At 39.5% G+C, this 25,441-nt stretch overlaps 1 protein-coding gene across 5 annotated transcripts; it reads right to left on the bottom strand.

The window, feature by feature from the left end:
* Window positions 1–13: 13 nt before the first annotated feature.
* Window positions 14–16,976, bottom strand: PACRGL (parkin coregulated like). 5 transcript variants are annotated; one of them, XM_019654259.1, is made up of 10 exons: window positions 16,648–16,730; window positions 12,928–12,995; window positions 12,648–12,802; window positions 10,544–10,611; window positions 9,219–9,309; window positions 8,824–8,958; window positions 8,241–8,348; window positions 3,817–3,897; window positions 1,329–1,422; window positions 14–558 (listed from the first exon to the last, which is right to left on the bottom strand). In XM_019654259.1, the coding sequence occupies exons 2-9, from the start codon at window positions 12,977–12,979 to the stop codon at window positions 1,366–1,368; spliced, it is 747 nt and encodes a 248-aa protein (XP_019509804.1). In that variant the 5' UTR covers window positions 12,980–12,995; window positions 16,648–16,730; the 3' UTR covers window positions 14–558; window positions 1,329–1,365. The 5 variants fall into 5 exon arrangements, with proteins under 5 accessions (XP_019509804.1, XP_019509806.1, XP_019509805.1 ...); XM_019654261.1 differs by having other exon boundaries at window positions 14–508; XM_019654260.1 differs by lacking the exon at window positions 14–558 and adding an exon at window positions 640–701.
* Between the last annotated feature and the right edge of the window lie 8,465 nt (window positions 16,977–25,441).

The raw sequence follows: 25,441 nt of genomic DNA, 5'->3' as shown, positions 1-25,441 counted from the left end.
GTATAAGGTCTTTATTCCAACACACTTTATCATTGCTAGATTTTTAACGATTCCATTTTTCTTATGGCATGTTCTAGGTAGCTTTGCCTTGGGCAGTGCTAAGCGCAGTGGAGAAGGGCAGAGCAAAGCCAGGGGCCGGGCAGGTGTTGCAGCTAATGTGCCTGAGGATGTGACCATGAGTGGAACCTGAGGGCACAGTGTACCAGGCCGGGGACCAGGAAGCACAGAGGACCTGCGGGAGGGCGAGCATTACCATGCCTCTGCAGAAGTTACCTGGATTCTTTTAAATTATTAAATACCTGCAAGACTCTAGCTGAAGTAAGAATGACACAGAAAGGGTGTTCTCCGACGCTTCTCGAATATAACATTGCTGCCCCCTATATAAGAGTGACCCCCAAGGTCCGTCCCTTCACACGTTATCGGTCTGCTTTGGATTTGGTGCGACTCCTCAAGTTCCTGTGGCCTCTCTTCTTGCCCTGAGGGTGGAAGGTCCTGTCTGCGCCTTTCCCTGTAGAATGACCCAGTCAGCTTCTACGACTTCAACAGTGAGAATGACGCCTATCAATTGTGACAAAAGCCTTTTCAATTGAATTAATTGTACAACATAAGCAAGCACAACAAAATCACTGAATACATGGAAGAGTTTTAAGATTTTAATTTCTGAATATCTTCATGTACTGAATATCTTCAGTATTTTCAGACTATAAAATAGAAAAATAACATTTATTTAAATACAATTAATACCTAAAGTTTAGGTAGTTTTAATAAGTTGTAATAAACAACGTACTTATAAGGGAACCTACACATTTAGAAAAATTTTTTCTTAAACTAGAATACTCTGGAAAGAAATTTTCCCAAGCATTCTACATTATAAAATATGTATTTACAAATGATAATGGAGTGAATTCACAAATGTTTGTCCACTATTTTAAACTTCCATAGGCTTGATAAATACAGAGTCCAGAAATGGCAAACTGTCAATAAATAAGTATACAGCTACAAACTGATGACAAATGGGATGCTATCAATAAAAGGCGCTAGAAAATAAATGCAAACATCCACTGCAAACCAATAATCGTTGTTCACACAAAGCACAGAAATATGAAAAATAGTTCTCACAAAACTGTACTATTATAGAACTTTTAAAAATAGTTTTCTATCACTAACCATTCTTTTTTGTTGCTGAGTAATTTTTACTATGATTCAATGGAATTTTGTATATTCATCTTAACCTAGATAACAACGAATAGTGGCTGTGATTTAGAAAAGAATAAACTGAAGTGAATCTGCAAAGGTCCCACAGGTACGCATGCTCAGCACTGTAATACCTGTCCCCAGTAGTAAGATTTTCGTTGGCTCCCTTCTTCAGCAACATACGGAGCAATATGTTGGAATTTTAGATTTGATGATGACAAGGCTTCCCTGGCGAGAGAGAAAAATGTAGCTTCATTAGTATCATGCTGGGTTCCCCTAACAGGTGTTCCATTTGCAAGAGCATGCCTAAAAAAAGTGTCCAAAGCTCAAAACAAATAAACAAAATGGGATAAGAGCAGAATGATGAAATGAGAAGTGCAAACTTTTTTCTGAGTTAAATAAAATATAGGTTGTCTCACTGTTTTTTAAAAATACTCATATACGAGAGAGGTAGTTCGGAACCAGACTACAAGTATTTGAATCCAGCTTCTGCTCGTCACTTCACTGTCAAATCTGGGGGTAATTACCTCTCTGCGCCTCTGTCTCTAGATCTTTAAAGGGCAGTAACAATAAAACCTCCCTCTGAGGGTTGTAGTCAAGATTCAATGAGTTTAATGTCTAAAATGTACTCTACAGAATTTCTGGCATAAGTTCCCACGTGCTCAGTCAAGCTTGGGTGTGTGTAAATATGCACCTTTCCCAAGACAAATGTGCGAATCACTTAGAAACAAATGAAATCAAATTCAGAATGAACCATTTTCCATTTAAGGCAGGTTGTAAATTGATTAGTTATAAGAAAATGACACTGTGACTATCTGTAACTGATATTTTTGTTTCCCCGGAAGTTGAGTCCATCGTGGTGATATACACAGGCCTTAAGAGACGAGAAATTGCAATACTGAGAAGAATCTTTTTTAAAGGCTCATCTGTAAGTACTTAAACAGAAAGATGTATGAACATTTTAGAAGGAAAAGAAGAGCATTCATTAGTGTCATGTAGGATTACAAAGTACCCAAAGTAAGTGCAATAATAATAATTAAGCCAAAGGAAAGTCTTTGATATGTAATTGTGATTTCCGACTGCAATTACAGCAATTATTATTAAAACAGTATGCAAGATATTAGGAGATAGCAAGAAGAGGAAAAAATCTGAAGGAATAAATAATACTTAATAGCCCTTATAACTTCACAATGTTTTTTTTATTCTGTATTAGCCTGATTCAAAACAAATGAGACTGAGTAGTAAGAGAGGAACTCCCTTGCTCGCTGTCTCTGGGACCGTGGGTTGGTCATCTATACCTTCACTATTCCCCCTCCAAACCGTAGTGTGCTATTTCTAAACTTGACACAAACCATCCCCAGCTCTGCACACACACCCATGAAATCTAACATGCAAGACACACCCCTTTCTACTTGCCCCACTCCCCGTAACTGTGCTGGAAGAGTTTCAGATTGAAAAGCTGTGCCATCATTATTTGGCATTGGTTTACTTGCATTTCTCAGGGGAGGAAAGGACAAATTCATTCTGCATTCTAATTCTCAGAACAGCAAGCACATTGCAAGCAAGAGGAACTTCCTTTCTGCTGGGAAGGGAGATGGACTGGCTAGAGGACGGTCCTGTACACATCACCACAAGGTATCTGAATGCTAATCTTCTGTCTAGCACCCACACACTACAAAGAAATCCATTATCTGGTAGTCTTGGGACTTACTTCCTCCTCAAACATTATTCCAGGCATTCATCATGGAAAGAATATCATCAATTTAAAAAGTGACGGAAATTGATCAAATTAGGTAATTTAGGCAAAGCTTAAACTAAAACATCTGCCATTTTAAAACTGCATACAATCATTCTTTATAGTTAATTCCTTCAGAAAAATGAAACTACTTCTGCAACGTTAAGATAATCACATGCAACTCTATCATTAAGGTCTGATTAGATGTAATCTCCAAAACAAGATGGGATCACTGCTTTCTGGAAATACTTCTAAGACTAGATTATCTGAACTCTTTCAAAAGATGAAAGCTCATTCTAGTTACCTGACACAACACAGATAATAAAGAAATTCACTACCTCATTATAAGTTAAAATACTCAACTGGCTCACTCCTGTGTGTGTGTACGCCCACATGCTCACAGTCACGCACACGTGCGCTTCCAGACATGGTCGCACAGACATCTGGAAATCTCATTTCAACCTTTGATTATGGGCAAATTATAAATTTTTTAGACCAAAAAGATGGCAAATGAAAAGAAGAAAAAGGTACTCTGTCTTCAATGAGTTTTCTACATTGTCCTATTTTCTGAACTTCCACTGATCAAAGCAAAAATATCCAAAATAAACAAGAACAGCGTAAAGCTGCCCCACACAGACTGCCCTATAGGAAGCACAGCGAGAGGGTGTGAGCCTGCAGTTATACAAGCTGGGTCTCAATCCCAGCTTAAACACTGGGCAACCCAGGCAAGGCAGAAACTCGGAGCTCTACAATGAAAATAATCCTATCAACCCCACATGGCTACTCGCGGCTGAAATGAGGTACCATATGTTATACAGCCAATTCTGTAAAACAACTAAAAGTAAAAAGAAAAAAAATGATGATGTAAGGGAGAATGTCCTACTCACACTTCCGCCATGCTGCTCCAGCTTCTGCAAGGCGCTGGTGATTGGCTCTTTGAATTTCTTGTCCCTTAGTCTCTTGGAAAGCTTTGAAAATAAGATTGGAGGAATGAAATGATTTGAAAAAGTAGTAATATTCACCATAAGCATAAGTAAAACTTCATTAACAAATAGGCTAACTAGAAATAATGTCATCGAGTCTTTACTGTATAGTAAGTACATGAACACCACTTAATTTGTTTTAGATTTCAGGGCTTCTTTTAGGAAATGTCTCATTGAAATGCATATATTATATATTATAATAGACACCACTCTATTTATTTTTTAAAAATCAATGAATTTATATTATTTCAAATACCAATTCTACAAAATCTGCTACAGTGTGATATCCAGGGTAAATTTTCTGTGAAAACTGCATACTTTTCTATTCTGTAATTTGCAAGAGCTTTTGCAAGACTATGGTGGGAAGCCAAGCTCTAAAACACATTTGTTTCCTGTAGTAACAATGGGGAGAGACAACAAAGAAGAGAGCATTTACAAGGATAATTCAGTAACAGCGACAGAAGAATCAGACTAGAAACCACAAGACTGCCGTCCCTAGACATGCCCTGAATGGGCCTGTTGGATCGGTGGTGCTCTGGCTGCAAAGGGGGAGGGTACGAGGTGAATGAGGATACTCACAGGAGCAAAGACGGGAGTAGTGCAATTCGGGTCATAAAGCACAGCCTGTAACTGTCCCACCATCAAACATCTGCAGAGCTCCCCCAGGCTCTGCTGGAGCCTGCTCTGGCCACCTCCTTCTCCTTCCACTGCCATCAACTGCAACAGTGCATACCAGCTTCTCTGAGTTCTGCGAGTCCTTGCAGCAAACTGTTCAACCTAAGGGTTTTCTTGGAAACGTCCTCAGCTACAGTGTCAGTACATATCTGTGATAAGGATTACACTACATGTAACAGGAAAAACTCCCATCCTGAACGATATTTACAGACTCACTAAAAAATTTACAATGAAGGGAGGTCCAAGATGGTGGATTAGATAAATGCTATGCCTACTGCATCCCAGGATCACAACAAAATTACAAATATAGAACAATCAACCTCAAGAATCATCTGAACGCTAGCTGAACAGACTCCCTATAACTAAGGATATAAAGAAGAGGCCACATCAAAATTGGTAGGAGGAATGGAGACGTGAAACGGGCTACTCCCAAACTCATAGGTGGTGGTTGAATGCCAGGAGGGACACGTTGGTGACAGAGGTCCCCTCCGGGATCCCCAGCCCAGGAGTCTGGTGCATCTGGCAGTGAAAATCAGAGAAGACTCTGTCCGCCCTTCCCAATGGGGTGGAAGGCGGCTGGAAACACAGACGCCCTCTTATAGAGCCGGCACGTGGACTCACTAGCCTGTGGGCACTTGCCTGGTCTCTGGTGGAGGGGCAGCAGCTTAGGAGGCCCAGGGACGTGTGGGGAAAAACTGAGCTGTATGGCTTCAGCACAGAAGCTAGAGGGACAAGGGCCACTGCTGCCCCTGTGTGGCCTATAGGAGGCGCCATCTTCTCAGTGTTAAGCCCTCTCCCACAGGGCCAAGTCGGGACCACACTGGTCTGGTGGAATCCACGCATGCGCACTGCTTTGGTGACGCCCTAGGTCCCTGCACCCCAAACAGCTGGTACTACGTCACCCAGGAAACTCTTGACTGCTGGGCTGCTCTGCCCCACTGAGGGTGGAAACGTGTTTAAAGTGGGCGGAGGGCCTGTAGCGGCCTGGGAAGTGCTTGCTGGTGGGCAGTAACCCAAGACCGGTTTTTAAGGGGGCGGCCAGTTAGCTCAGTTGGTTAGAGCATGGTCTTTTAAGGAACTCAGTGAGAATTTCAACAAAGAGATAGCAAGCATAAAGAAAAACATAGAAACCATAAAAAAGTAGTCAGAAGTAAGGAATACAACTTAAATGAAGAGTACACTAGAAGGAATCACCGGCAGATTAGATGAAGCAGAGGGAATCAGCAATTTAGAAAATAAGGTTCCACAATACACCCAACTGGAACAACAAAAACAATTTAAAAAAATGAAGGTAGTTTCGGGACCTCTGGGACAACATCAAGCGTAACAACATTCGCACCACAGGGGCACCAGAAGAAGAGAGGGAGCAAGAGATTGAGAATCTATTTGAAGACTGAACCTTGTGAAGGACATAGATGTGCAAGCCCAGGAAGCACAGAGTCCCAAACAAGAGGAACCCAAACAGGCGCACACCAAGACACATCATAGTTAAAATGGCAAAGGTGAAAGACAAAGGGAGAATCCTAAAAGCAGCAAGAGAAAGACAACTAGTTACTTACAAGGGAGCTCCCATAAGACTGTCAGCTGACTTTTCTACAGAAATTTTACAGGCCAGAGGAGTGGCAGCAAACATTCAAAGTAGACAGACACATGCAAAAAAATGAAACTGGACCACCTTCTTCTGCCATATAAAAGAATAAATTCAAAATAGATTAAAAACTTAAATGTAAGACTTAAATCCATAAAACTCCTGAAAGAAAATATAGGAAGTAAACTCACAGACATTACCCTGAGTAATATTTTTACTGATATATCCCCCCAGGCAAAGGAAGCAAAAAATAAAAAATAAATAAATGGGACTACATCAAACTAAACATTTTTTCACAGCAAAGGAAACCATCAACAAAACAAAAGATATCCTATTGAATGGGATATTTGCCAATGATACATCTGATAAGGGGTTAATATCCAAAATTTATTTAAAAAAATACAACACCAAAAAAACAAACAACCCAATTAAAAAATGGGCAGAGGACATAAGGAGGCATTTCTCTAAAGAAGACATACAGATGGCCAACAGGCATATGAAAAAGTGCTCAATGTCACTAATCATTAGAGAAATGTGAATAAAAACCACAATGAGATACCACTTCACCCCAGTCAGAATGGCTACCATTAATAAATCAACAAACAAGTGTCACTGAGGGTGTGGAGATAAAGGAACCCTCGTGCACTGCCAGTGGGACTGCAAATTGATGCAGCCATTATAGAATACTGTATGGAGGTACCTAAAAAATTAAAAATAGAACTACCTTATGACCCAGCAATTCCACTCCTGGGTATCTATCCAGAGAAATCCAAAACACTAATTTGAAAAAATATATGCACCCCTATGTTCATTGTAGAGCTATTCACAATAGCCAAGACATGAAAACAACTAAAATGCCCATCAATAAACAATTGGATAAAGAATCTGGTATATTTATACAATGGAGTACTATTCCGCCATAAAAAAAAAAGAAATCTTACCATTTGCAACAACATGGCTGGACTTAGAGGGGTATTATGCTAAGTGAAATAAGTCAGACACAGAAAGACAAATATCATATGATCTCACTTATATGTGGAATCTAAAGAACAGAATAAATGAACAAACAAATCAGAAATAGACTCACAGATACAGAGAAAAGGTGATGGCTGCTAGATGGGAGGGGGCTTGGAGGATAGGGGCACGGGGAAGGGATTGGGCAATACAAACTGGTCGTCTCAAAATAGTCACGGGGATATAAAATACAGTATGGGGAATATAAAGACTAGGTAGGGTGTCAGATGGGTACTAGACTTATCTGGAGGAATCACTTCATAGAGTATAGAAAATGCCTGACCACTGCGCTGTACACCTGAAACGAATATAAACTAAGACTGAATGTCAACTATAATTTTTATATCTATCTATCTATCTAGCTAGCTAGCTAGCTATCTACACACACACACACATACATATATATGTATGTACAGCACTTTCCATCACAGGATGTAAAGTACAGCACAGGGAATGTAGTCAATGGTATTGTAATAGCTATGTACAATGTCAGATGGGTAGCAGACTTGGGGGGGGTTTATCACTTTGTGAAGGGTATAAATGTCTAATCATTATGTTGTTTTGTACACCTGAAACTAATTTTAAAAAAGGAGAAGAAAATAAATAAAAAATAAAGTAAATTTAAAAAAATAATAAAAATAACTTACAATGAAAAACAAAAAGAAAAAAGATGAAAACATGACTGGTAATATATAATTACACAAGCGGCTGTATAAGCTCTGTGTCTAATTCATAGCTAATCCACATGGGCATCATACCATTACACTGTTCATTAATTTCTGTCCACTCAACTTTTTTTACTTTTTATTGCAACTCTTAAATTCTCCTGTAGGTGCCTTCCAGTAAAAAAATTTAAAGAGCATACTGTCCATTAGTAAAATGTTTTATGAGCTACTCGGTCTGATCTCTATATTTTTTGGTTAGGATGATGAGTTTTATTTTGAGGTTTTGAATCATTTTAATGATTAATTGGAAGCCATTAAGTTATGAAGTGATATGGATAGGGCATGATACATATTCCCAGCTGCTCTCTAATCTTTTCAGTACTCACACTTGTAAGCAGATGCTTCAGATGGTCGTTTAGAGAAGGACCAACGATGCCACTTAACTGCACCAGAGCATTCAATCCTCTTTCAAACACTTCATCATCCGAATGGACCTGTGATGCCATGATTGGTCAGCGGTTGAGGAACAGGGAGGGGAAGAGGAGGAAGGAGAGGAAGGATGGGGTGGAGGAAGGGCAAGCCGTGGAGGAGAAAGATTGAGCGTTTAAAATTAGAAGATAATCAACCAAACCCAGAATTTAAAATACAACCTTTAATGCTGGACATGTAGGAGCAAAAAACAAATTTTCAGCTTGACCAAAACATTAACTAAAATGTATCATAGCAGAAAGACTGCTTTGAGGTTCATTACTTCCTCTAAACACGCAAAATGTCCCATTTTACCTTTAGTGCATCCATTCAAGTAAGTAATTGAGTAAGTAATCACCTGGCTCTGAATCCCAGTAGCCTAATTTTGCACACACATCAAAACCACAGGTACAGGACTAATTTGCATATTAATTTGGAGGAAAAGAAACACATAAGCATCCTACATGTACTACAGCAAGTCCACGGGAACAAAGGACATACCAGAGTTGCCTTTAGCACAGGAATCAGTCTAGGAAGCAAAGGCACAGCTTTTTCAGAAGCACCCTGGACCAAAAGCAATTCTCTAAAACCCTCCTTTGACACAAAGGTATATGGATGTTTAGTCTCTCTCAGACCCTGCCGAAGACAGAAAAAACAAACAAACCATGATTTACTGCTCAGTTGATTAAGCTAATAACACAAAATCAAATCCTTATTAGTCTAAGTGAAATTTAAGTTTTATTATTGTTTTCCTAATCATGATCCATAATTTCAGTAATTAAAATTACACCAAGAAATTGTGGGTAAATAATGAAATTCACTGATGAGTTACAAAATAGCATTTAATGCAATTTCTAACTATTTTTTTCCATAAACAGGAGAGAGGGAGTATTTACCTCAGCTAAAGTAATAAGCAGAGGGTCAAATGGAAGACTGCCAGGGGGACATTCCCACTGTAATCTGTGTTTTACCGAACCATGGACCAATCTAAAATATAAAAATCAGTGAACGTAACAAGAATAACACAATTAAATGTTAAGCAGTGATTATTTAATATACATACTCTTTCTAGAACATAACCATGTTAGAATTATTTTGTTACATGTAGGAAAACCATGACTTCAAAACATATTACAAACACATCTTATAAAGCAATCTATAATCCTACAAATTCCCACTCTTTCAGCAAAATTGTGTTGGTGGCAAAATTAAACAATCCCACATTTGTTAAACCTACAGTTTTCGAGTTCAATCATGACAATGAATCATGACAAATAATATCATCCCCAAATGTTTCTTCACATCCCTTTTGTAATGTTCTGAACTTCCTGATTCCTTCATTAGTGTTATTTTCATAACAGCAAGAGGCCTCAGTAACATTGTTTTAGCAACAATAAATTGCTCTGAGCGGGGAAGGCAGTGTAAGAACCTTAAAATAGGGTTTCAATGAGAAATATAAATATGAAATAGTAATAAATGGGAGAGTGCTTCTTGAGTGTTCTTTCACTCATAGTCCTCCAAGTCTGAAAACCCCACTAAAAACATTTCTTGAATATTAGAAAAATAACAAAAAGGGTGTTGTGATTATTCTTTCCACAATGAAAATGAAATTTTTCTATCATCCAGAACAGACTTAAGCTGGATATACTTAGAAGAAACAAATGTTTCTCGACAGAAAAATCTGAAAATGATATCACTTTATTAGTAACCCATATTATTTTCTTTAAAACAGTTCTGATGTCTGTCCAGAAAGGTGGCAGGAATTACATATAAAATAAGCAAAAAACAGACACATGTAATTAAGAAATATAATTTCAACAAATATAACTTTGAAATTTTGAATTTTTGAAAGATAATTTCAAAAAATAATGAAATAATTTCATTAAATTGTCAACTTTCAGTTTACAAACAAAATTGGATTATTTATTTGCAACTTGCCCAAGCCAGTGAATGCTTAGGTTGTTTTAGAAACTGGTTGAATCAATGTCTTAAATCATTTGGTGGTTTACTGCAGTTCTATTGGTAATTCTATTTTGGAATTAAAATTATTTTCATCAACAATGTCCCAGGATCTATACCAATCCAGCAGCCACAGTGTAAGTCACCTTTATTTCATCCTCCCTCGTAAATAAAACTTTCCACACATTTAAACTGAACACGGTATTGATTTTACTCAATTATTTTGAGTGACACGGTCAGTTATAACTTGTATTGATTTTACCTGCAAGGAATGCCTCCTTTAGAGTAAATAGCTGCAAATGCAGAAGGGGCTCGTGACTGTTCACCAAACTGAAATAAAAAATGACAAGAACACAATAAACATTACCATCACCTCCACTTCGTGATGTCTAATCAATTTTAATCCTGCTCAGGTCAGAGGCAAACGGTCGCCCCGACTTTCAAGCCACCGCGTGGGTACCCAGTCAGCATTCTACTCGGATGGCTGAGAAAACCATCCGTCCTCGCAGGACTGAAGCCACAGCCACAACCACACTGTGTGCTCCTTTCCACCGCTAACTTGTTTCAGAAGGCTTGAAGGTGGCTGAAACCATATATGTAATAAATATAATATAGACAAATATAAATATTATAAATATAATAAAGATAACACATCTTTCCACTCCCTCCCACTGTGACTTTCCAAGGTGAGAGCTGAATGGAGGACAGGTGTTAAGTAAAGGGCCGTTTATTTGTTTTCTGCCTTTGGCACATTTCCTATTTGTCCTCAGCCAAATACGATGTCTAGATGGTCAGAGAACCTGTAATTTCTCCAAACTGGCTTTCTGCCTCTATAAAAATCAAAGGCTTAGGTTGGCAGGGATGTTGATAGGCTGGAGATTGAGTAAGACTCTCAAAAACATATGCCCCGATGTGTGTGCTTAGATCTACAACTTCACAGCTTTGGGTTTTGCTACACATTGTTATTTTAAGAGTAGGTTAATTGTGGATCTACTCACAAAGGCGATTTAAGAGATGATCAATCACAATAGTTAAAAAATCACAGCATAATTTCAATAAAATTGATCAGAGGCACAAAAAGTAAATATTTTACCACATGGCACCTTGAATATAATCAAATGAAACACAGTTGTCTAACTTACAAAAATAACCTTACTATATATAATTAGCTAAAAAATGTTTCGAACACATGCAGTAATTTAAAAATATACTTAAGAGTATATGTTTAGAACTAGTCCTTTTCATCTGGAAAGACACATTTTGAGTACATACATGAAATTTCATTAAAACATAATAAAGGGTTCATTTGCAAAGTCAATCCACATTCTGCATAGTAATTTACAGCAATAGTGATATTTCACTCATCTATTTATAATTCCTGCTAAGAAAAATACATGTTTTAAAAACTGTTTTCAAGTAAGAATCGTATCAGACAATGAAATTAACAGAAAAAGTGTTGCTTACATTGGGGAAAATTTAGGGCTACAAACTCCCTCAATTAGATATGGGAAAAGGAGCAACAGCAAGAAGGTATCAGGGTATTCCTCAGGATTTCAATGTCTTTGACACTGTGTAGATTACTGAAAGAAGCAGAGGAACATAGATACTCAAATTGTTTTTCGTTTTTCTTTTCTAAGTCAGACAGTCTCCTTCTGCCCTTGGATAGTTCATTGTAAGTACCTGCCATATTTCACCTGCCATCAAAGTCAGCATCTTGGCCAGCCTCAGAATCCCTTTCAAGGGCTGAAACCACTATCTTCTTACCCTACACAGGACTGGGCCTAACACCACCTGTTGTTGCACAGGTGTCTTCACTTTCGGATAGTTCATTGACCTACCCACAATTATGTACTTTATTGTGCATAAATCTCATGCTTGTTAAATCTGATTCAATTGCTATGAATAAGGCAAAAAAGGAGAATAGTACTATAGTTAGGACTTCTGGTGGGGCTAATTTACAGATCACAGAAAAATGGTTAGAGACTTTTACGCAACCATAGAGGCATATAATTCATCCAAAGGAAATTAAATACAAGTTTATTCACTGATATTAGGAAGTGAAACAACCTCAGCAAATAAAAAATAACGCTGATGATACGTGATTTACTTTATATTCTACAACACTCACCCATGACTGTGACATGGAACACCAACACTGGTGAATGTCTACTTTACACCTTCTCACCTGTACACTCACTCCCACATCGTCTCCATTCTCCATCATGATGATCATATGCCCTTCCTTCATTACTACCTCAACACTAACCAACAAAAGGAACTTAAGACACCATTCGGAATGGTTCCATAGTGTGCCAAGTGCAGGTCACTCTGAAAAACCTAGAGTCAGGAATCGCTTTTGTACCTACCGGGTTAATCGTTTTGGGGTTAAGTTTATCACTTGGCCGAGGGTGAAGTTTTCCTGCAGACTCTGGAGAACTGGCTGGGGAGGAGGACTTGCTTCGCTGAACTGTGGTCCTCTGTTTTATTTGTGCACCTGATGATGCCCTTTGATCACAGTTACCTGGAAAGAACCAGAACATCAACAAAAAGAGGTGAAAACAATAAAGCTCACCCTGCATCCATCTGTATAAAAGAATGTGTCGTTAATAAAGTTCATCTCTTCATTCAAAAAGCAACATTCTGTACCTGTCACTCTGTTTCTCAACTGTACGTCTCCATGGCACTCTGGTTTCTGCATCGCTTCCCGTTTACTCCTGCAGTTAGAATGAAACTTGATTTCAAAAATGGGAGGGGGTGGGGGGGGATTCATTAACAGTATAAAGACCAAAACAGAAGAGAATAGAGTAATACAGTAAAAGACACACCAAAAACGCATGATATGGAACAAAATACCTGAAAAGACTAACGAGAAAATATAAAATTATATCAATTTCAATAATATCTATTAACAGCAAATTAAAAACTAGCTATAAGAAAATAAGATGTATAAAAGCAAACATTTTTTTTCATTCAAAGTATCAAAATAACTGTTAAGACACTGAATTCCAATCCTCTGGCTATATTCAGAAAACATGAACTAGCTGTATGAAAGGAGTGGTTGGCACATCCCCTATCAGCTCCATCTTCTCTGGCCTCTGTATTTCCAAAGTTCCAAACATCAGCATCTGCATATCAAGTCCTACTTTTCCAGTGACATAACGGACTCTCCTACTCAATGTACCACGAGCTCCCATAAACTGAACATAACCAAAGTGGAGATTATAACGCTGAAGTGATGAACCCCTTGTTGAGTCAAGGAACCGCCGGTCATCTGGTCGCCCAGGCTGCAAAACTCACATCATTGTTTCCTTTCCTTTCCTTCCTGCACTCAGTCCTACACACGTGCTGAACGCGGCGCGGCGAGGTAGACAGAGCTGTGGGCTCAGATCTGGGTCTGCAGCTCATCTCTACCAATTATGAGGTTTATGAATTCAGGCACAGTATTTAATCTCCCTAAGCTTCAGCTTTCTAATCTACTAAAAGGGGGTGGAGAACAAGCCTTTCAAGGATGTTACTGAGTAAATACGATCAATATCAAGTTGCTCACCCGGTGACTGTGGTTCACTACTCCTCCCCATTTCCATCTTTCCTGTTAATGGAAGGGCTCTAGTTTCACAGCCCATGATTTCCTGCTTAGTCCAAGTATTTCTACATGTATCTCTCTACCAAGGAGGCCTCCATCGCACACACCGACTCATACCCAACTGCCGGCTGATGTTTCTAGGCCTAGCTCCAATCTCAAGTTCAGCCTTTCCCCATCGTCTCTGCTTCTCAAATGTTCACTTCCATGCCCCTCTAATTTCTGCACTCCTTCCTTCTTATGTCTGCTTAGTTACTTCCTCCCTCACCTGCATGACACTCCAGTTAGTCTTCCATTAGAGCATTTCCCACTTTATACCTTTAAGTCATTATTTATATATATATATATATATATATATGTCATTACATATATTAATTATACATTAATATAGTCATATACATACTAATATTATAGCTCTTCCCATAAGGCAGCAAAGGTAAGTCCTCTTCCACTTGCAAATGACAGCTTTTCAAATTTTTGAGGACAATGACTGTCAACTCCTCAGTTTTGTGTTATTCAGGATAAACACTGATACTTTCTTAAATGATTCCTCACATGAGATGAGTTTAATCTACTTTACAAATTGGAAAACTTCCCAATAAGGAGAAAGCTCCATGTAATAACAGAGCCTGAAAATATTTCAAACATGATGTGACCAGATCAGAGTGCCTTGTAAAGATAAAGAAAATATAACAGGATTTCTGTACACAGAGTAATTTTAAATTTCAATTTTCTTGATTTAATACAGTGATCTAATTTTCTCATCCTACAACCCACAGACGATTTACTTTACTTCCCAATATCACACTTCACATTCATCCTCAAGGCATTTTCTGGAAAAACAGTCATGACTACTTCATTAAATTTGTCAGATAATATCTTATTCTAAGCTAAGCCATGGCAAACTTTAAATATGTTAATACCACACTTCCGTGATTATCTAGCAAGTACTCACCATTGTACTTGGCCTCTGTTTTGAGAAGTTCCTGAAGGAAATCAATACAATCTAAGTTTCTATTAAAAAAAAAAATCTGTGTCTCCTTTTCAACTCTAGAACTGGGGATAACTACAATACCTACTCTAACCATATATGAAGACTAGTAAGTTAATATACGTAAAATGTAAAACATTTAGAAAAGCACTCGACACATAGTAAGTGCTCTAGGAGTTTTAGCATTTTCTTTATAATGGTACAAAATGGTTTTTAGTATCACGATCAATATGAGGTCCAGGTGACTAGACAGTTTCCTTCTTTTTGAAGAATTTGTTCTAACACCTTGGGCTACATCAGTCTGAAGATCCAGTTTAAGTTCGGTTTCTTTTGATCGTAAACTAGAATAGCTGACATAGTTCAAAAGATACATCACAAAGATGCCTACCCACAAACATACAAAGAGCATAGTCGGCCACAACACATCATGACACACATTTTTCAATACTACCAACCAACCAACTCTGCAAGTTTTTACTGAAACAAATGTCTATATTTCTTTATGTCAAAAAGTTGTTCCTGCAGGCACTAGTGGGAAGGTGCTGCATTATGAATGAGTTCAAAAAGCCACTGAAGCGTTTCATCTGACTTAAATATGCTGGAAAATGGAGCTTCCAAAGGTTTTAAGTATACGGCACAGTTTTTGTGTGTAATATACTTATGTAATTTTCAGCAACATCAAAACACACACACACACACACACACACACACACACACACAAATGCAAACATTTCTATGTTCACCCTAGTTTCTTTCTGAAACAATTCATCGTTCATTTTATTGTTAAAAGCATCACCCTTTACCTTAAAGACAAATTGTGTTCAAATTTTTAAAATAATATCTATCTGGGAGCATACCACTGACAACAAATATGGAGCATGGGTTGTTTGTAAAAAAAAAAAAAAAAAAAAAAAAAGCTTATTTCATCTTATGCTCAACCACCCTTTTGCGTACTTTTTCCTTAAATGACCTGTAGAAGGTGGTATAAAAGGGTAATGTTGGAAGTGAGTGAAAAATTAAGCATTATTTTTTGTTATAAATATTACAAAGTCACCTTTCATTCTTTTACAAAGCAATATAAAGGTTCTAAACAGGCACGAGAATCCACAAATGCACTTAACCCAAACACCTAAACTATGTCACCATATCAGAAAGCAAACAACCAGGGCCCCACTGAAGGCCCCTAAGTTTTCCTCAGCTGCTGCAGGTAATCAGTCTACAAGGGGCTGGAGGCATTTGTGTCAACGCTGGGAAGCAAACGTTTCTTTCGCTGTTTTGGATTGCTCATAAATCCTCTCTTTCCCTCTATGCGCTTTATTTCCGCACCCCGCTTTGAGACCACTGCATGAAACTGCTGGCTCAATTCTCAGGGGTAGACGCCCCCTTACTTCCAATTTATCTACGTTTAGATAAAGTTCCAAAAGTGTAATAGGCACCGCACTAAAGAAGCCATGTTCCACCTCTAACGCTCCTTCAAATTCCGAAGTACAGAGACAGAGCCTAATATCCACTTATCTCAATCCCCTTTTATCATGAAGTCAATCCAAAGGGCAAGTATTTAAGGGTCTTTTAAAATCTGCTTTCCATTTTCTTAGGCTCTCCACCTCCAATACCATACATTTCTAAATACCTAAGACCAGTTCAGGGCCAGGATGTTATCAAAACTGGAAAATAACGAGGACATAGGGGGGGGGGGGGGGGATGGGGAAAAAAAATAAATATACATATATATATATATATATATATTTAAGGGGTGGAAAGACGGCCGGTTTCAACTAAGGCGAACGAAGGCTACCTTGGTCCAATGCCCGACCTTAGGAAAGAAAAGGCGCGCTCTGGGGTCACAGCATCTCCAGGATCCTTAGCAACGGATTCCGGCGGCCCTAGCAACAGGCCAGCGAGGACCCGCTTGGCCGAGAGCGCGCGGGCTGCACCGCGGATCCCAGCACCCGCGGCCCACGGCTCCGGAGGCCAGTTCCAACCGCGCCTCTCTCCAGACGCGATCCGCACGCCAGCCGCCACCCCAGGTGGGGCTTTTGCTCGGCGCCCACTCGACCAACCACCGCGGTTCCCACCACCAGCCACCGGGGCTCGGGGAAAACGAGATCCGCGCGGGCCCCGGATCTGGCGGCGCCGCTCATTGACGACAGACGCATGCTACGTCCTCTCAGCCAATAGCAGGGAGGCCGCAGACGCACCGGCGGTAGAGGGTTGCCCTGGCAACGAGGCGCTAGGCGTTAAAGGGGCAGCTCTCGAGCTAGAGCCGCTGGTTAGCAAGGGGCGGGCGCCTGGTGGAGGGTCTTTTCGGAATGAGAGGTCCAGGGAGCAGAGGCGCGCACGGGCTCCTAGTGCCTGCGTCGCAGCCTGTCCTCAGTCCGTGTGCTTAACTCTTACACTCACCTCGTACACGTAAATATTCAGTGTTCTCCAACTATCTTGCCCTAGACCGTCTGAGGGCGGAACACCATAAACTCCAGCCCCAGAGTCTTAAGGAGAGAGCCAAAACCACCTGCCTGCCCAGCTGTGGAATTTCGTTTTCTGTCATATCTTACTAACGCATGTGCTCTTGCACCAATTACATAATGCATCCATATTTTCATAATAAAAAGTGTGTGCTTTTGTACCCCACAGATTATTTTAATAAAAGCGATACTGCAGGGAAATGTGTCCACTTGCAATTCCACCAAAAACAATTTAGGTTGTCATAGTAAAAAGTCCAAGCCCTTTCAACCTGTCCACTCTGTTCCTTTCTGGAGTCCTCTTCTGTTGCCAACCTTAACTTTTTGCTCAGGTAACAGCTAACCGTTCAATTGGCGTTGTCTGAACACTCCAGGCGATATAACCTCCCCCTGCCCTTGTAGCTCCATTCTTGCTACTTGAATTGCTGCCCCCAAAAACACCTTCACTAGCTTGCTTCTAGCACAACATAGTGAGGACTCAGGAAATGCTCTCTGAATAAATGAAATGAATGAATGAATTCCATAATATCTCTAATGTTTTGTGGACCGGTCTATGTTAACTTTTAAAATTCATTCTAATGTATTTACTATCTTCCCCACTACACTGAAATTGTCTCCATCACTTTTCTATCCCCAATATCTAGTACAATGCAGGCTTAATTTAACAATTTTTGTTTGTTTGTTTGTTTTTAAGCAACAGACAAGGAAAAAGATTCTATCCTTAACCACATTCACTTTATAATCCTCCTCCCCAGCTTATTATTATACCTCCTGGCCCCCTTCCTCACTCCTAGCATCACCAATGTCAGATTTAGCAGTACCTAATTCATGGCCTTTTTGCCCCTCTGCCTGGAATGTACGAATAATTTGTACACAGTATTGCAGAACAGTGGTGTGCACGTACGTGTACTGAAGTTAGGCTATTGAGCTTGGAAACCCAGCTTCACCACCTACCAGCTATGAGGCCTGTGCAAGACATTTAACCCCTCTAAGCCTTAATTTCCTCATCACACAGGGTTCTTGTAAGCCTTAAATAAGAGCACAAATAAAGTTCCTAACACATGGGAAGAGCTCAATAACAATAAGCTTGTACCATTGCTAAGGTGAATACAAGTTCAAGTTTACGTGGTATACACTGTAAGTTGCAGAAGTCTCCAGCTATGTCTTGGTGTTAGTAGGGGACCACAGATAATGGCATAGATTTTTCAGATTTTGTAAAAATCACAATAACTTGTGTTATCCGAATCCTAATTAAATCAGCCTCTCGTAAACTTTCTTGTCTCATTTTAGAAACTCGCATTGCGACCTTGTCTGGGTAACCGTGCAGTAAGTGCTGGGTACTTCCTTGGACATACTAGTTTGAGAAGCCTATGAGACCTCCAGTTGAAGCTGATTTAAATGAAGGTCACAGTTCCTTTCTCAATGGCCAACTTCAGGACTAAAGGTATAAAATCTCAGATACTATATTAGCCCTCGATTAATGCATTGTCCCTGTAGTTCCAATCTACGTTAATAAATAGCCTCCTTGTAAATAAAACCTTGCGAAATTACCCTATTTTTAATGCATCACTACTACTTATATAAAATTAAGAAATACATAATAAATTTAATGACATTTGAAATATCAGAATTTTTTTTCTCTTTGATTTGATTCTTGTTTCACTTGTAAAAGTTTCTTAATTATATCTATTTAGTCACCAAGCATTTTCAAGAAAATATCAGCAGTATTAATGGTTTGGCCTTAATTACTTTAAAGAAAATCTGTTTCTTTTTGTACAAATTACAGACTGATCATTTCCAATCATCAGGAAATGAGATGTAAGACATTTTCTATGTAATTTGTAATTTCCAGTACACCCTGTCAGGAAATGTTAGACATATAATCATTGAGTGTCCACATGGAAAAATTAAATTCTAATTTTAATTTTTTTTCCACATGGAAAAAATTAAGCAGTGATGGTGGTTACGCCAGTGAAAGTAAACGAGATCAACATGAATGAACAGATAGGGCAGCGTTGTCCAATAGAAATATAATGCGAGTCACACAGGAAAGTTTCAATTTCCTAGTAGGTACATTTTTAAAAAGTAAAAAGAAACAAGTGAAATTCAGTTTAACAATATACTTTTATTTAATGCAATATGTCCAAAATATTATCAATGTGCAATAATTATAGAAATATTAGTGTGATATTTTACTTTCTTGGTATTAAGCTAAGTCCTCAAAATCTCATGTGCATATTATACTTACAGTACATCTCAATTCAGACTAGCCACATTTCAAGTCTTCATAGTCGTATGTGGCTAGTGACAACCACTGACGAGTGGGAATAAAGAGTGATGTCTTCAGATAGTTGTACAAACAGAACCAAGTGAATAAACGTATTGTATCCAATAGTTACAGAGTACATACTATATATATAGAACATATCATTAAGTATTGGAAGATCAATGCAAGATGTAAAGGGAAAACTAAATTAATTGATTATGAATCTCTAACTATGGAATCAGTGCAACTAACAGCTTCTTTTATAATTCATATTTGAATTTGTTTTACTTTACAAATTCCCTTTTGGTCTGTGAAGAAACTTACGCTTCTTCTCATTGGAAAAGTGTTGGTGACTGAAGGGTGAAGCTTGGAGGGGTGAGGCATCTGGTCCTCTGTTGTCATCTGCCTGTGCTGCCATCTGCTGAAACGCCCTTTGACCTTGCTGGTCCTCAGTCCTCTGTCCTCTATCCAGGTAGATTGTTCATGGATATCTCTCATTCCAGGTTCTCATTCACAGTGAATTTTGATCTCCTCATATGCACCCAAGAAATATTCTATCCTTCCCATCTGAAGTGAGAGAAACCCACCTTCTGCATTCCACACTGTGGAGATAATGGGAACTTGTGAGATGGCCTTGCCTCTCTTGCCAAGGCACTCCAGGTGGCCATTTCTTCAGATCCTGAACCTGCTAGATTCAGGGGTATCTAGACACTTACCAGTCCTGGGACATTGCCTTGGGGTCAGGATGGAGGGTGGGGAGGGCAGGGCACACTGTCTCTTTATACTCAGACCTGAACCTGGACTCTGAATAATGGCATATTCTTCCAACTCTTCCAAATAATGACAAATCCTTGAATTTGGCTTTTGAAGCTTAAAAGCCAAGAATTTGACTAGTGCTGTCAGTATCTTTTTATGATGACACCCTCCTCTTTGAGGCAATATATATAAAACAGTCCAGCTCCACTCTGCATGGAAGACCTATCATGGGGTAGTAGAAAATATTATTTTTACAAAAATGTTTTTATTATGTTAGTTTATAACTTATTTTAGGATCTTTCATAGGAGTTTTTATTCTGAAATGTCAGAATAATATATCATTTAAAGAGCGTTTCATTCCACTTAGTTCAATTTAACCTATTAAGTTGAGGGTTAGAGATAGACAAGAAAGAAATGGGTTTCTCATCTGTCTGTTAGAAAGTAGAACATTAACCACAATTAAATCAGTTCATTAAGTCCTAGGTAATTAATTCTTGTCCTGCTGATCATGGGTTAATGAGTCGTCTTTCACAAAGTCATTTGCAGCAGGGCTGAAAGAAACAGAAAGCCTTAACTTTATCTCTCAGTACATCCTGATGGGTGTCCATGGTGATAATGTCAGGTTAGAATGAAAAGAAACCTGTTTACATGATTTTATTCTCTGTAACATCGGTAGATAAGAGTACCAGGTATAGCATTTTGCTGAGGCCATTGTTTTGTTTGTTTGTTTTTTTGGAGTTTTATTTCCAGATGGCTTAATGTCTGCTCCATGGCTTGTAGAGAAAGCTTTATGTCATTCTACTCATAGTTACAGAGGATTCATCATGTAAGATCTATTCACCCACCCTGGATCCCACCACACTCCCCAAATCTAAACTGCGAATCTTTCTCCGAGTCTTCCCCCAAAGAGACCTAGAACCTTTCGCAGGGTGACTGTGTATTGCAGAAAAGGAAAAAAGTCATACTTTGCAGAGGCTATTGGACACTGGCTCGGAACTGACACTGATTCCAGGAGATCCACACATCACTGGGGTCCATCCACCAGTCCGTGGAGAGGCTCATGGGGGTCACGTGGTCGGTGGACTGTTAGCTCAGATCTGTCCCACAGTGGCCGCAGTGAGTCACCAAACCCATCGTTGGTGATTTCTCCAGTTCTGGAATACAAAATTAGAACAGCCACACTCAGCAAATGGCATATTTTCTACACTGGTTGCCTGACCTGGGGAGTGAAGGTTATTATAGTAAAAAGGTCAAGTGGAAGCCAGTATAATGCCCTTTACCTAGGACTATATTAATAGTACATCAAAAGCAATTCCACATTCTCAGAGGGAGAGCAGAGATTCATGCCACCATCAAAGGCTTAAATTATGTAGGGGTAATGTTTCCCACCACACCCTAATTCAGCTCACCCATTGGCCTGTGCAGAAAACAGATGAATCCTAGAGAATGACAGTGGGTTGTCATAAACGTAACCAGGTGGTGAGTCCTATAGCAGCTCCTGCAAGGCCAGCAATACACTTTTGCTGTCCTACATCTGGGGCATATAGAGTCCTCAGCCCTATGTCATGATTCAGTCTATAAGGACCTTAGTCACCTTCCCCTTCTACGAGATATCACACTGGTCCATGGCATTGATGACATCATGCTAATCGGATCTGATGAACAAGAAGTAGTAAGTATTTTGTATTTATTGGTCAGATATTTATTTGTCAAAGGGTGGGACATAAGTCTAACCAACATTCAGGGAGCTCACCTCAGGGAAATATCTAGGGGTCCGGTGATGTTGGGCAGTCGAGACACCCCTTCTAAGGTGAAGGATAAGTTGTTGCATCTGACCCCTCCTACAACCAGAAAAGAGGCACAATGCCTAGTGGAAACTTTATATTTGGGAGGCAACATATTTGTCATTGGGGTGTGTTCGGCCCACTTACTGAGTGAACCGAAAGGCTGCTAGTTTTGAGTGGGGCCCAGAACAAGAGAAGGATCTGCAGCACTTCCAGGCTGCCGTGCAAGCTGTTCTGTCACTTGGGCCACAGAATCCAGCACATCCAATGGTGCTTGAAGTGTCGGTGGCAGATGGAGATACTGGTTAGAACCTCTGACATGAAGCAGTCATTTTATTGAGGTGGATGATAAGCAGGTTTTAAAACTTTCCCCATATTCTCCCATATCTTTCATTTATTTCCCTCTGCATACTCCGCCTGATGTGGTGGCTCATTTTAATTGTCAGCTTGGCTAGGCCACAGTGCCTAGATACATGGTCAAACAGCATTCTGGATGTTTCTGTAAGAATTTTTGGATGAGGTTAACATTTATAGTGTGGACTTTGAGTAGAGCAGATTGTCCTCCATAACTGTGGGTGGGCCTCATCCAATCAGGTGAAGACCCCAGTAGACTAGAAGAGTGGCCTCCCCTGAGCAACAGAAAATTCTTCAGTAGACAGCCTTTGGACTTGAACTACAACCTCAGCTGTGCCCTGCGTCCCCAGCCTGCTGGCCCACCTTGCAGATTTTAGACTTGCTAGCCTCCATGATTGCATCAGCCAATTCCTCAAAATAAACATTTCTATATATTAACACACTGTTATTTGTGTCTCTCTGGGAAATAATACACCCAATCTCTCTATGTTGTGGAGTAAATTACAGTGGTCCAACACAGCAGCCTTAAAAAGCAGTTATCAAAGCTCTCCCCATAGGATAGTCTGCATTCCCAACCTCTAACTCTCAACCCCAAATCTCTAAAATACTTGTTCCATGTTGAAAGGCATGGGCTGAGTTTCGTCTCTGGCTCCCACGTTAAGTTTCAAAAATGAGATCAGTGCTGGCAATAAATTGAGTAGCTCCAAAGAGCAGAGTGAAGGTAAATGACCAAACTGGTTTCATCAGCGATGTCTATACGTTTTCTAATTAAGGTCAAGTACAATTAGGATTAAACGTTCTTGATTAGCTGTCTTCACTGGGAAGATGACCACATAATTGCCAATCCTTGCTTTCACTGCTCCATGTAGATAATCTTACTTGACTTATTTTGTTGAGATATCAATAGTGGAATTACAACAAAATTTAATTTAATGTATTTATTTGATATTAGAATTTTAATCCAAAGTTTTAAAACAATCAGAATATTTCAAAATGGATAGATAAAATATCACCATTTGTTTCTCTAGTATGTTAGTGGGAAAGGAAGGTCCAAAAACTTTGGGCAAATTTTAAGTGTTGGCCACTAGATGGCGCTGACTAACTGTCTCTCATTCGCTTCGCAGCCTTCAACCCCCAGTTCATGTTTTTTTCTATTGTCAGCTGGCAAATTGAAGACAGGAAAAATATAAAGGCTATTTACTGATGATGTTGAACAAGACGGAGGCTTCATTAATGGAGAACCGAACACATTTGGCAATTCAATTGCTAGCAAAATTATTTTTTTTATTGTCATATATCTATACAGTTAAAAGCAGAAAGCAGGGTCAGCATCGAAACATGGGCAAAAAATACACCCAGGTTAAATGCAATCAGTATTGACTGGGAATGTTTATCTTGACCGAATAATAAGTGGAGGGGAATGACTTTAACATAATACATCTGCTGAGCTGCTTTGAAAAATTGTTTTTGACCACATATAACAGACCATTTGCATTTTCATGATTACTGCACCCAAGGACACTGGTAGGGCTTGCAAATGTCAAGAGAAATTCTTTCTGCTGGAATCTTTTACCTCCAAGCAAAGAAAAACGGTCCCTGTAAGGAAATGTGCTTGGCAGCCCAGGAATTTTATCACGGGTAGTCCCTGTGGGTTACATCTGACACTAGGCTTGTCTAACCTGTATAAAACATTAGGCGTGCCCACAATGGTCTCTGGGTGATGGCCTGATTGTAAGGCAGAGCTATAATAAGGACTCATGTGAGACAGGAATAATATTATGCTATTACTTTCCAAAACCTTTTCAGAGGGAAAGTGCTGAATTTAAAAAGCATCAGGATCTTTGATAGGTGGAGAAGAGTTGAGAATATCAATCATGAAACCATCCAAAAAACACTGTAGGCATTCCTCCTTGAAAGTCAAGAAGAGGCGATGTTAAAATCCATAAATGTTGAGCAAGGTATCCAGGGGCTTTAAAAAAACGTGTTTAAGAAACAGGGGAAGAAAGTATTACTATTCAAGAGAGTGCTTATTTGAAGGGAAAAAGACAAGATACATGGTTACATTGAACAACACCTGATGGATTTTGGGGGACAGCTAAGGGAGATCACCTGTAACCGAAGCCGGCGTAGAAGCCCCACCCGGCAGCGTCTGACCCCTCAGCCTTCTACCTGCGTCCTTCGGTAGTGGAGTCCATGTTCACATCACTGAAGGAGCCAAACTTTCAAAATAGGCTGGGGAGCTGTAATCCCCCAGCCCACAGCCCCATCCTACTCTTATTTATGAATAAGCGTCTGTGAGGCTTCTTTCTCTTCAGAGGGATGAACTCCTGTCCCTCTTTGAAATAACAATGAAGGAAATAATTGTACACACATTAAATGCTATTTCCCAGATGCCAAGTCTCTCTCTCCAGGTAGTAATTAGGAAGGAGTTTTACAGAACATTTAGCCATGGTGCCCTGGGAGTCTGAAAGAGTTAATTTCTCTCTTCAGGCAATTACTCAGGAAGGGTTCCTTCTGAGACGAAAGACATTTTTTTGAAGAGATGAAGCTAGTGGCTGAAGTGAGGTGGGGGCCAAAGTGCATTGTTAATACCTTTAAAAACAGAAAAGCATGGGATTCAAGAGACTTCCATAAATCGAAGAAAAGACCTTTTAAAAATAGTGATACGAGCCAGAAGGCGTACATAGAAATCAATATTCTGAGTCCTTTAGGGACAATTTAATTCTTTAGGTGCCATGTAGCATCTGAGGCAGAAATTTGCACTTAATGGGTGCCTACTTAATATGTTTTGAGTCAAATTGACTGGGGCACACGCACACGCACACGCACACGCACACACACACGGCTAGTAATGAGCAGAACACAAGCTGAAAAGTTACTGGCGCTACAATTAGGTGTGAAGAAGCATATAGTTGCTTAATTTCCGACACATTTGTGTTCAATTTTAAACTCAACAATATCAAATTTGAC

This window comes from Hipposideros armiger, unplaced genomic scaffold (assembly GCF_001890085.2).
Source record: "Hipposideros armiger isolate ML-2016 unplaced genomic scaffold, ASM189008v1 scaffold_217, whole genome shotgun sequence".
NCBI classification, from domain to species: domain Eukaryota; kingdom Metazoa; phylum Chordata; class Mammalia; order Chiroptera; family Hipposideridae; genus Hipposideros; species Hipposideros armiger.
Note: the sequence above shows the minus strand (reverse complement) of the source record. Positions and strands in the feature narration are given on the sequence as shown.

Excerpts from the sequence above, each read along its gene's own strand:
- PACRGL (XM_019654263.1), bottom strand. The coding sequence starts at position 12,979 with ATGCAGAAACCAGAGTGCCATGGAGACGTACAGTTGAGAAACAGAGTG. Across the intron at positions 10,612-12,647 it reads ACCCCAAAACGATTAACCCG|TTTGGTGAACAGTCACGAGC; the intron begins GTAGGTACAAAA and ends TTTTTATTTCAG. Across the intron at positions 8,959-9,218 it reads TGCTTATTACTTTAGCTGAG|GGTCTGAGAGAGACTAAACA; the intron begins GTAAATACTCCC and ends TGTCTTCGGCAG.